The sequence below is a fragment of the Oratosquilla oratoria genome, chromosome 12 (genome assembly GCF_046742065.1).
Source record: "Oratosquilla oratoria isolate Oo_2021 chromosome 12, ASM4674206v1, whole genome shotgun sequence".
Classification (NCBI taxonomy): Eukaryota; Metazoa; Arthropoda; class Malacostraca; order Stomatopoda; family Squillidae; genus Oratosquilla; species Oratosquilla oratoria.
In genome coordinates, this window is record NC_134788.1 from 41,108,086 (window position 1) to 41,121,256 (window position 13,171).

At 40.1% G+C, this 13,171-nt stretch overlaps 1 protein-coding gene across 2 annotated transcripts; it reads right to left on the reverse strand.

Moving 5' to 3' along the window:
* Positions 1-241: 241 nt before the first annotated feature.
* Positions 242-13,063, reverse strand: LOC143031522 (uncharacterized). 2 transcript variants are annotated; one of them, XM_076195481.1, is made up of 5 exons: positions 13,027-13,063; positions 12,239-12,395; positions 8,932-9,037; positions 7,404-7,530; positions 242-6,627 (listed from the first exon to the last, which is right to left on the reverse strand). In XM_076195481.1, exons 2-5 carry the CDS (start codon positions 12,317-12,319, stop codon positions 6,405-6,407), a joined length of 537 nt encoding a protein of 178 aa, XP_076051596.1. In that variant the 5' UTR covers positions 12,320-12,395; positions 13,027-13,063; the 3' UTR covers positions 242-6,404. The 2 variants fall into 2 exon arrangements, with proteins under 2 accessions (XP_076051596.1, XP_076051595.1); XM_076195480.1 differs by having other exon boundaries at positions 8,863-9,037; positions 13,027-13,048.
* Between the last annotated feature and the right edge of the window lie 108 nt (positions 13,064-13,171).

The following is a 13,171-nucleotide window of genomic DNA, read 5'->3' on the forward strand; positions in this document are numbered from 1 at the left end:
AGCAATATCGAGTGAGACAACATTTTCTCAAAGACTGGCTCCTTACATACATATACCAAGGGCTTTTTCTCCCTTACAAGGGAGGTAGCCAAAGTCAAAAGGCATAAAATCCACTCACCACCCCTCCCTCCCTCTTTACTTGGCTCCTCCTGGATGATGGGTCCTTACCTGAACAAAACTGATGTATCAATGGCATGGTTGGGGAAAAAAAAAAAAAAAAAGTATGAATGAAATACAACAATAAGAATTACATGACTTTATTAAAGCAACAATCATTTGTGATATATATATATATATTTCCTTTCTGGACAATCTCAAATCATTTACATCAAATTACAACAGAAGAACTCTTGAAAAGTAACAAGACAGAAGTGCGGACCTGCTTGCAAACGAGCGACAGATCTTTTTGCAAAATGCAAACTGCGTAAGAGATCCTGGGGCATCCACAGGAATTTTTGTAGGCCAGGCAAATTTAAAGATATTATACATACGTGGTTAATGGTATAAACCTGAGTAATAGAATAATTACAGTAATAAACAGTTGATCAATGTAAATGATATTTGATTAATTTTTGTATCTTCCATGTAATTTTTTATTCATTATATATTTTCCTTGCTTTTCTTTTTTTTCCATAAATTCTGGGGGGGGGGGGTAAATGCCCCTCTTGCCCCCACTGCGGACACCCATGATGAGAAGAGAGTTAGAGTGTGCAGTTCTGCTTGCAAACGAGTAAAACGTTTCCACAAAATGTAAAATCTGAAGTAGTTCAGGGCCCTTACATTGTACACTGCAGAAAAGAGTTGACACAAGTTATCTACAGAATAGATCAAAGATCAACATAAACTGACACATCGGATCGGTTAGTACAAGAGGAAAAAACATGACGAGGATATAGCGAGAAATAATGAAGACAGGATTGTTTAAGTGATGGTTAAAAAAAAAAAAAAAAATCTCCACAGATACACGTGTTGAAATTAGAAGAAATAGTAACTGCCAACAACATGAACTAATTTAAGGCAAAGTTTGACGAACATAAATGGGTCCTGAAGAATGTAGTTTCAACCCTATATACTACAATTAGGTGATGATATGGTTTAACGTCACAAACTCGCCCCCTATCGGAAGGCTAGGATAGTGCCCTTCACAGAGAACTTTGTAACGTGTACTTTAATGAACCATGCCCTCGGTTCAACTTCACCGGTGGCAGGGTTTGAACCACCATCCCCTTGACCTTCGCTGCAAGTAAAGACACCCTAACCCGCTCAGCCCTAACACACACACACAATTTGCAAGGGGCTGGTATTTGCGGGCAATAGTTAAGAAAAAGATGTCAGGATGTGGGTAGGGGGGGGTAGGGACCAAAAGAATCTCATAAGGTGTTTGCATCTGTAACGTTTCTCATATATGTAAATGACATAATGGAAGGTATAATAAGCTAATATGTTTGCAGACGAGGCAAAGTTGGTGAAAGGATCATAACCCGAAGAGTGTCGGCTACTGGTTTTTAATCTTTTTCTGTGCTCACATCCAATCAAATTGCAAACCAATTCTCGCACCCTTTCTAGAATCTATATATAAAAAAAAAAAAAAAATAACAACATTTATATTACAAGTTAAAAATAAAAATTAAATAATAATAATAATTTTTATTCATATAACCGATGCCCTAGGAACTGATCTACGACCCCAGGATAAGAACCTCTGATTTAGATGGTATATACGCTTGAGACGAAGAACAGAAATGGTTTTCAATACTATATACCAAGAGCTTTTTTTCCCTTAAACGGGAGGTAGCCAAGTCAGAGGCTACTCCCACCCATTCCACTCTCATCCACCACCCTTCACCCCCTCCTCTCCCATATTAGCTCCTCATGGATGACGAGTCATCCCTACATCACGCTCACTGCCCTGGGTCAAATGCAGTGCGGTAAGACAGAGTACGTCCACAGCAGGGTCACTTCACTTCGTCGACGACCACTCCCTCTCCATCCCCTTCGTGCAGAAAAAAAGAGAAGACGGGGAGAAATCTCTTCAGGCTGCGTCAAAATACCATTCACACGCAAGCACCCCCTATTCCCCGGCCTTCCTTTCCTTGCTTAATCGTATCATTCGAGACTAGAATATGCATCGGTGGTTTGGTCCCCATAAAGCGTGAAAGATACGAGCAGCCTGGCACATGACTATACAAGGAGCGATGAACAGATCTGCCGCTGATGACGACCAAGAGGCGATTTGATCATAGTGATGAGGTCACTAAAGGGAGGGGATAGAATTGCTAGAGGTGAACGTAAAAATGAAGGAGACTGCAAGAGACCATAAGGCCTACACTAGGCAGTTCCATGTCCATGACCACCTGTCATTCCCATCCATAACGTTGTCTAAACTTCTCTTAAAAAACAATAGTTTCAGTGCTCACTACATGGTTACTGTCTATTCCATTCGTTGACCACCCTATTAGTAAACTAATTCTTGCCTATTTCCTTCTCAAATCTAAATTTGTCCAATTTCAATCCATTACTACGAGTCCTGCCCTGTTGTCTTAATATGGTGACCTTGTTTGTGTCACTCTTGTGATCTTCTGATTAGGAATTCAAGGACTTCACAAAGTCACAAGAACAAATTGAAGTAGTTTTCCATACACATAGAGATGGCTTTTTCCCCCTTACAAGGGAGGTAGCCGAAAAACAAAGGCACAAAATCCACTCCCACCCATTCCATCCCCACATACTCCACTCCCCTCCACCTCCACATTGAAATTTGCAAACAAGTCCGACTTGCTTGGTATTGCTCAGACCTCTCAATGTAAGAGACAGCATACGTACAAACCACTTTTTTGTGACTCAAAATGGTCGCACAAGACACGATTTTGTGGTTGAACATATTCCCGTGAGCCTCGTTTTTGTGACTGAAATGCCGTCTCACGGGAGGCAATGTCGTGACCCGACGGGATGACCTTGAGCTACGCAAGTGCACCTCTTATGTACATACATACATACGTATACCAACAGCTTTTTCCCCTTACAAGGGAGGTAGCCAAAAACATACACACTTTAGTATATATATATATTTCCGCATATGACCTAGTTATGGACCAAAAGGTCTCCTGACGGCATGCTCCTCCTTTGTAATACATACATAGATCCATCAACGGCTTTTTTCCCCTTACAAGGAAGGTAGTCAAAAACATACAGATATGAAAGGCTTTTTCCCCCTTACAAGGGAGGAAGCCAAAAACAAAGGCATAAAATCCACTCCCACCCATTCCATCCCCACATACTCCAATCCCATCCACCCCCTCCCTCCCTCTTTTCTTGGCTCCTGGATGACAGGTCATCCCTTCATCTCGCCCACTGCCCTGGGTCAGAAGCAGTGTTGCAAGACACAGCATATCCACCTCATACATAGGGCAAGCAAAGGACCGTAACCATTTTACTCTGATAGCCATCGATCATTTACTTCCCCTTCGCTATTGACAGGGCACCGTACGACTGAGAAAGCGCGCTTGGCAGTACCCAGAACAGAAAATCAAATGCCGCTCGTTGCAGAACCGGGGTCTGCGTGTGTGTGTGTGCTAGTGTTAGGGCCCAGTTGCAGGTAGTCTTTGGAAGTCGCTGGTAGTCGGTAATAAGATAGATAAATAGACAGCTATATTATGACGCACACTGAATAGTCCCCAGTACGTAGATGTTCGTCTTATCAATCACATCAACCTTTTCCATTTCAATTCCTTGCATATGTTTTGTGTCGCCGACCGATCGCTTCATTTTCAGTCGAAGGTGGTCGGAAACCAGTCGTAAGCTTGGTGCGACTGGAGCTTTCATGCCTTGGAAGGGAGTTTGTGACACTTTCCGAAACGCGCTTGTGATACAAATTCCAACTCAACCATTTGCTTGAATGCATACTATTTGCAGCGTCAATACCAGAACTTTGCATGTTCCTAGGTATGTCTTTCAGCGTCCTGACTATATGTGTGTCAGTCAGGACATCGAGGGACACACCTAGGAATGCACAGAGGATCGTGCCCAGCTCTGGTCAAGACAATACGTTGTTTTACCTCAACGTACGGGAAATCTCGATACTAAAATATATGGTGACCTTTCACAGCCTTTATGTAGTACGAGGTACAAGTTTCTGTAAAATACATTTCTGGAGAAGCAAGGTAATAAACTGATCTTTTGAGTTTTCATAAACAAAACACATTTCAAAAACAACTAAAATAGTTCGTAAATTGACCTCTTCACTCTCTCCCTTAATACCAAAAACTCACCACTGCTAATAAATGAATTAAAAGAAATCATTATATGCGTATCTTTTCCGAGTTTTCATAAAAAAAAAAGCATTTCAAAAAACTAAAACAGTTCGTAAATTGACCTCTTCACTCTCTCCCTTCATACCAAAAACTCAACACTGCTAATAGATTAATTAAAAGAAATTATTATACAAGTATTTTGTATTAATTTTAAAAACATTCTCATTTTATTTCATCAGTAATAACCATCTACATACCAACAGGTCTCTCCCCCCTTACAAAGACTATCTCCACTGGAACTATTGCGGCAACAAAATTTTCTAATAAAAGTTTAGCAATAATAACAGCAATGTAACAACTCACTGACAAAAAACCTGCAGCCCACACTGGTTGGCACTGGTTGTAAGGCATAGTCTGTGTTGTTGTTTGTTCACCACCAGTTTATTATATCAATCAAACAATTCATTGCTAGTTTGTGTTGTTTAAGACTGTTTCTTCAACACCAATTTTTTATATCAATCAAACAATTCATTGCATTAGTCTGTGCTGTTTCTATTTACCTGTTTGTTTATTATTTAGCTTTACCTATTCATTTAATTTGATTTATTATTATTTCTATTATAATTTTTATTGATATATTTCTCATTATTATATTTTTTTTCATATCTGACCTAGTTATGGAACAAGGTCTCCTGTTGGTATGTTCCTTCTTTTTAATCCTTTGTAACATTCATATACCAAGATAGAGTAAGAAATGAGGAGGTGAGAAGGAGAACAGGGGTGGAAAGGGAGTTGGGAGATAGGGTTGATGAAAGAGTATTGGGATGGTTTGGACACATGGATAGAATGAGTGAAGAAAGATTAGTTAAAGAGGTGTGGAAGGAGTGAATATGAGGGGGCAACCAAGGATGAGGTGGATGGATGGGGTGGAAGGGGTATTGGGAAAGAGGGGAATGTCTGTTGAGGAAGGAAGGGAGAGGACAGAAGATAGGGGTAAATGGAGAAGGGTTGTGTATGGATGATGCTATGATGGATAAGGGGGAGTGGGTAGGGAATGGGGGGTGAGGGAGTATGTGTGAGAAATAAATTGATTCAGCCTGAAGGGATTTCTCCCTGTCTTTTCCTTTTCTGCATGAGGGGACAGAGAGGGGAGGTCGCTGATTAAATGAAGCGGCCTTGCTGTGGATGTGTTGTGTCTTGCGACACTGTTCTAACCCAGGGCAGTGGACAGGATGCATGGATGACCCATCATCCAGGAGGTGCCAAGATGAGAGGGGGGGGGGAGAGGGTGGTGGGGAGTGGATTATGTAGGGGATGGAATGGGTGGGAGTGGTTTCTATGATTTTGTCTTTTGGCTACCTCCTTTATAAATATGTATATATATACCAAGGGTTTTTTCCATCTTACAAGGTAGGTAGCCAAAGTCAAAAGAGATAATTCCACTTCCACCCATTTCATCCCTACCCACTCCACTTCCATCCACCACCCCTCCCTCCCTCTCTTCTTAGCTCTTCCTGGATGATGGGTCATCCATGCATCTCGCCCACTGGCCTGGGTCAGAAAATATTTCGCAAGACACAGCACATCCACAGCAAGGCCGCTTCATTTAATCGGCGACCCTCCCCCCTCTCCGTCCCTTCATGCAGAAAAAGAGAAGACAGGGGAGAAATCCCTTCGGGCTGCGTCAAAATATCATTCGCAAATAACCACTCCCTAACCTCCATTCATTTAAAGTACGTAAAAAGTTTAAGAAACTTGAACAAATAACAACACTAAGGTGCGACCTTTGCCAAACGGCTTAAATTAATAATACAGCGGTCTCTCTGCAACGACCCTACTAGCGACATGCATCTCTCTCGAGCGAGGGATAGCGTCCTCGGCCTGCAAAAAAGTTCACATACTTAATCACAAAAAAGTTCACACTCTTCACAAAACGAAAACTTCAAGTCCTCAATCACAAACACATATCCTCGATGGGGTTCAAGGAGTGTCGTCGTGCTAGTGAGGTTAATCAGAATGGGGAAAATGTGGCAAGTCTGCGAAATATAAAAACTAAACGGAGCATACTTTCGCAAGAAAATGTCCTTTTGAAGCAGACGAGTGTACATTTGCACACAACATCACAGACTAGCCAATCTACGTGCGGAACACGTTTCACTCGATCTGAGCTTCTTCTTGCGAATTAAACTCCTGTAAAACGCTCTTTTCAAGTTTGAAGTTGTAATCGTACTGGTCGACGTTGAACGAATGAATGCGCGCCAGGGTTTGAGCTATGCAGTCATCACCTGCATCTGCCGTGCTGGAGCCAGTAGTCACTCTGGAGCTCAGGCGGAAAGGGACTCCGTCAAGAACGCTCCGTACGCTGTCTGCCGAGGATCTGAAAGTATACAGTAATGCGTCAACAAGACACTTCTCTCAACCGTCATCCCGTATTTTCCTGCCACTTTGAGACCTATGGGCTGAACTGGTGGCCACGACTTGTGTACCAACCAGGAATTAAATTGGGGGGGAGGGGGGGGCTGATCATGCTTGCTTTTGGGGCGCTGCCACTGTACTGTGCCCACACACACGGGAGACGAAGGCAAGGGAGACCCAAGCTGCGCTGGAAGGACAGACTGAGAGAGGACCTTAAGGAGAAACATCTGGAGGAGGAGTGGGTGATGGACCGAAACCAATGGAAACGACTAGTGAGGAACAGCGACCCCATATGAAAATGGGAGACGTCGACAGGAAAAGAAGACAGAATTGATATTTTGATATGCCTGTAAAAGTAGCTACAATTTCATATTTTATTAAATACATCATGTATCACAAATTCACCTCTACTTAACTACTTTGGTACAATGACGCCTATATAGGCATCATGAGGCACAAGTGGGTACACAAGGTTATCGGCTTCGGCGTCCTAATAATCTATATATATATATTTTTTAGTTGAACAAGAGTTACCCCTGGATTCTGTGACTGGTTTGATCACACTTTCGGTTTATTATTACTCAGAGTAAAAGTGAACAAGTAATACAGCAGCGACTTTATGTTTTATAATGCAAGAAGTGTGATACAGCATACATATGGCAACCGAATCTGCGCGCGAGAATTTAATTCTCACTGAAGTGGTTAAGACTAGGAGTGCAAGTTCCGCTGCATACTTACATGCGAACAGCAGAGGACATGTCTGGGGTAGCCGAGGAGTCAGGCACAAAGGCGTTGGCACCGGGAAGCGAGTAGTTTGGCGGAGGATCGTAGGCGAATCCCATCTGCTGACTTCCTTCCGAGTTTCCTGTCAAAGATAATAAAAGTCATATCAAGGGCAGTTCCTTAAACAGTTAGACAACTTTATGGATCGGGATGACAGGTGGTCATGGACATGGAACTACCAAGTGTAGGCCTTAGGGTCTCTTGCAGTCTCCTCCATTCTTACATTCATATGATGATGGGGATGACAGGTGGTCATGGACATGGAACTGCCAAGTGTAGGCCTTATGGTCTCTTGCAGTCTCCTTCATTCCTATGTTCACATCTGCTCTTCTCTGGAAGAGGTGGTGGTTATCCAACCAAAGCTCTTCAGAACTGGAGTATAACCATAATACATATATCAAAGGCTTTTTCCCCCTTACAAGGGAGATAGCCAAAAGACAAAGACATAAAAACCACTCCCACCCATTCTATCCCCAATATACTCCACTCCCATCCACTCCACTCCCTCCCTCCCTCCTATCTTGGCTCCTCCTGGATGACGGGTCATCCCTGCATCTCACCCACTGCCCTGGGTCAGGAGCAGTGTCGCAAGACACAGCACATCCACAGCAAGGCCACTTCATTAAATCGGCGACCCCCTTCTCCGTCCTCTCATGCATTAAATTGACTTACATTCTGGTGCAATGCATCTTCAAGAACGTAAAAGACAGAGAAAATATTAAAAGACGGATATACTACGTGAAGAACTATAGTCCATTCTATCTTTTTCACGTGAATCCACATTAAATGCTGCTTCACCCTTTGAGAGAGATGGTCATGTCAAAATATACACCCACACCACACTCATCCAACAAATTTATTCATTATTCCTCCCATCGTAGCTCCTCATGGATGACGGGTCATCTATGTCCTGGGTCAGAGTCGCTGCAACGAGACACAGCACCTTAACAACAGGGTCAGTCAACCAAAATTGATTTACCGCCGCTACTTCATTACATTTGAGACACAGGGATGACGTATCATCCAGGAGGAGCCAAGAAAAGAGGGAGGGAGGGGTGGATGGGAATGGAGTATGTGGGGATGAAATGGGAGTGGAATTATCCCTTTTGATTTTGGCTACCTCCCTTGTAAGGGGGGGAAAAAGCCCTTGGTATATGTATGTACTTCCTGACATGGCAAATAAATAAATGAATAAAAATAATAAAAAATAAAATAAATAAATAAAAGAAATGGAAGTTGAACTCACCTACATACATATACTAAGGGCTTCGTCCCCCTTACAAGGGAGGTAGCCAAAAGACAAAGGCATAAAATCCACTCCCACCCTTTCCATCCCCAACATACTCCACTCCCATCCACCCACCACCCCTCCCTTTTATCTTGGCTCCTCCTGGATGACGGCTCATCGACTTACCTAAGAGTATAAAACCGTCCTGGGTGACACTGTCTGGTTTTTCTTCACATTCCTGCCCTTGGTACGTACCGTCCCCTGACGCACCTCCCTTCGGCCGTCCAAACATACGGAGAAACATGGTGGGTGGTTTCTTCCAGACTTTCGCACGAGAGTAGGCAGCACTGAAACCACGGAACTGCAACAAGAGAGCTTCATTTATTCTATGTTTTCCCTGTTCCTCCACTTTCAAAGCAACATTCCCTCTAAGTTGGAACAAAGAAGAGAAAGAGGTGACTTATTGACCATCTGCAGAATTATGAAAGGGGAAGTCCTTGATAGAGATGACTTACTAAACTGGGATAAGAGAAACACAAAAGGACAGCTATAGAAGAGACATCAAAGAAAGAAAGAAAAAAAAAAAAAAAAAAAAAAAAAAAAAAAAAGCTTTCCCCACATAGTGCTGGATGCGTGGAACATACTAGACAAAACAACAGTGTGTGCAAAAACAATACAAGAACTTACGAGGAAATTAGATATGGCGAGATACAGAGATGGGACACCACGAGCACAGCTCCCCTTCTCTCAAGATACAACTTGGTAAATATGTTTTACAACTGGCACACATAAAGAAAAAAATGTGCACACACAAGGTTTTCAAACATTAAAATCCATTCAATAAACAAGTTCCACCCAAACATCAACTTATAAATTCTCTAAAAATATGGTAACTTGCCATCTGTCCAACCAATAATTGCTTTGTTTTCCCCCCCCTTCTAACTCTTGCGCTTCTATTGCAAACAAAATTATTTGCCGCCATGGATGTGCACATACTTTTCAGAGAAGGCAATGTTTGCACACAAGCTAATTTCTGCGCACACTCCTCACAGCTAAATATTAGAGGAAACATTGTTTCAAAGATTGAAGAGAAAGAGGCGACATGATTAGTGTTCAAGTCACTGACAGATACATTGCATTCATAGAAAAGATCACCTGATTAAAGATGGGAGGCCTTTAACCCCTTCAATACGGGCCAAAATCTCGCGGGCAGCATTAGCTGCCAGACGTGCGATGTTGCGCCATAATACTCGCATTATAAAAAATAAAGTTACCGCTGTATTGCTTGTTCTCTCTTTCACCCCTGAATTTTGATAACCGTAGAAAATATGATGAAGCCAGTTTACAGAGTATGGGGGTCACGCAGGTACAACTACAATAAATATAATCAAGATGCCAACATTGGCATCCTCGCGAACCCACTTGCTCCTCATGACGCCTACGTAGGTAGCATCATATCGAAGGGGTTAAGAGGTCATGGGAGTGAATAATAACAATAATAATAATAATAATAATAATAATAATAATAATGATAATAATAATAATAATAATGATAATAATAATAATAATAATGACAATAGTAATAATAATAATAATAATAAAAAAAGATGTGAAGAAATAGTTTTCCATATACAGTAGATCAGGGGTTCCCAAACTTTTCAGCTCATCGACCCCCTAGTAAAGTTTAAGACTTTCTATAGACCCCCAAACTATCAATTCACTAATTATGTCAGTTTATTATTATTATTATTGGTGTTGTTATTGTTATTAATGCTAGTAGTAGTATTATTACAGTTATCATCATTATCCTTATTAATGTAATAATAATAATTATTATTATTATCTTATTTATTTTTTTATTATAATTTCAGTTATCAATAGTGTTATCATTTTGATCCGTTATAAAAGGGCTAAATTGCAACATTCATCAAGGCAACGGCATTCCAATAATGATAGACATTTTCACAAACACATAAACACAAGTGTTTTAAAATAAACATTAATAATTTACCAATAGCTTTAAGAGTGTTATTATATATTCTTTATTATATCACTCTAAATAATATTTAAGCCAATAATATTACACAAGCTCGTCATCTTGATGTTCATTCACAATGTGGTTGTGTGTATGTGAGATTCTCCCTACACACACAGAATGGGGAGGATTTTTGTCTCAGTGAACTGACATGGTTTTTCTTTAAGTTTAGATATTGGTTGGTTGATTATTCCCACTCTTTCAGTATGGGAAGAGAACAGGATCATTTCATGCTAACCATTTATTTTCAAAGACTGCCTTTCGACCCCATAGTAATTTACTGAACTCTTTCGACCCCCTAGCAATCTACTGACCCCCTTTTGACCCCTTGGCTATTTGTCGACCCCTTGGATGGTCTCGTCGACCCCTGGAGGTCGATATCAACCACTTTGGGAACCCCTGCAGTAGATACATAAATACCTGAAATAGCTTGGAAGGTGATAAAGTCCAAGCTCAAACAATACACAAGTTCAAATCTAAATGTGTTATTCAGAAATCAAGGGTATAGATTAAGTTGGAACTGTACATGACTTTGAGTCTAGTTGTGTTAAAAGATTAGGGAATAGGAAGCGGGACTTGACGAGCGTTGCTCCATGCTACAATTAGGTATATGTTTTTGTGTCATTATTTCCAATTTAGGTAAAGACTTTAGAATGTCCATATTCCTCTAATCTAAACAAACGTGAGCCAGAACAAAAATCCAAAACATAATCCGATCCTCAAAAGGTTGGTGAAGATTGTTTAACCACTTCTGTGCAATGACACCTACGTAGGCGTGAGGGGGTACACGAGGATACTGGCGTTGACATCTTGATTATATATTTTTTCTGGTTGTACATGAGTTACTCCCAGATTCTGTGCACTGGTTTGAACACACTTTCTGTGTTTATTATCACTCAGCATAAAAGAGAACAAATAATACAGCAGTGACTTTATATTCTATAATGCAAGTAGTGTGATGCACCATACATATGGCAGCTAATGCTGCACAAGAGAATTTGAGTCATACTGAAGTGGTTAAGGTCATTTGAAGTCAAGATATGATTATGATAATTTCACTTTAATTTACCTTTTTCTATTTGATCTCTAAGAGGTCAATGTTTAGAAGTGCACACTTAAATGATACAGCAATAGAAAATTAAATATTAGGTTTTTAAATTATAATACATCAATATAATATATATGTTTTTCTTGGCAAAAATAAAATACGGAAAAAGTTGCTAAAATCGATATACTAACAAACAGAGATGCAATGAATATTTGAGAGCCCGTCTTTGTTTTTGTAGATGCAGTAGTTGAAGAAGTTAAAGTACAATAGATTGATCTAATCTAATCTGTATTTAGTAATGTGGCTCCTGTAATATTAGAGGTCATCAGGGTCATCGTTGTTGTTCTCAGGGATGTTGATGGTGGTTTGGGCATTCGATTGGATTGCAGGGTGTAAAGGAGTTTCATAGCTTCCAGGAAAAGCATGAAGCTCAGCTCCGTAGCACTGTTAAACTGTTTTAAAAATATGACGTCACTTACAGTGGGTGAGCACCCAGTACACAACGTAGTCATTGCCATTGTCAAATTGATATTGACAGGACTGGACAGACAACATGGCATCTTGAACCTATCGTCGCAGCTCCATTCTGTAGCGTATTTGCTTTCAGCAAGGTTTTTTTTTTTTTATTGATTTCCGCTATGAAAAATTATATTACATTAATGTATTTTGATTGATAAAATTAATATTTAAAATTCTATTGATATATCATTTAGATGTGCACTTCTATAGTAAACCATAAAAAAAATTAAACTGATTATCATCCAAAACCTGAACATTTGTATTATGTCAATCTAATGTCATTTGAAGCCAATAATAATGGCAATATTCTCATCCTACTAGACTTTGTTTTCTTTTCTTTATCAGAAAAATACATCTCTTAACAGAAAAAAAGGTGAAACTTATCATCCAAAATGGAAATCCTATGAACACCCAAACTTGAGTACATCATTAAAATATTTAATATTCACTGATGAAATTCAATGTTCCAATTAGTACAATTCTCCAAACACTTAATATTAAACCGCCGCGCAAAAAATGTGTACAAATGCACTTCATTGAACTTTATATAAACTTAAAACTACTAAGGCACAACTACCAGTCTATACACGCAAAGCATATACTTTAGCAAATAAAATGCTATTTATTTATTATAATTTGACCTTTCATTGATGTCTAAGATTTAGCTCTCAAACAGAATCGTCACCAGCTTATTTTATAGAACCACGGAATTATTTCATTTAGTGACAATTGGGCAGTGAGTAAATACCTTAATACAGTTTCTGCAATGTTGTTACTGAACGTTTGCGTCATTCAACCCAATCTGTTTACGTTCAACGAATGGGTTGTTACTTTTGATATCCTTTTCCCTTAAAATATTATAAACTGGGTCTCCTTATAGATTTTTACGAGAC

Coding starts and splice junctions, on each gene's coding strand:
- LOC143031522 (XM_076195480.1), bottom strand. CDS start 12,319: ATGCCATGTTGTCTGTCCAGTCCTGTCAATATCAATTTGACAATGGCA. Junction 7,531..8,862: donor GGACGGTTTTATACTCTTAG/GTAAGTCGATGA, acceptor TATCTTTGACAG/GAAACTCGGAAGGAAGTCAG. Junction 6,628..7,403: donor ATGTCCTCTGCTGTTCGCAT/GTAAGTATGCAG, acceptor GTATACTTTCAG/ATCCTCGGCAGACAGCGTAC.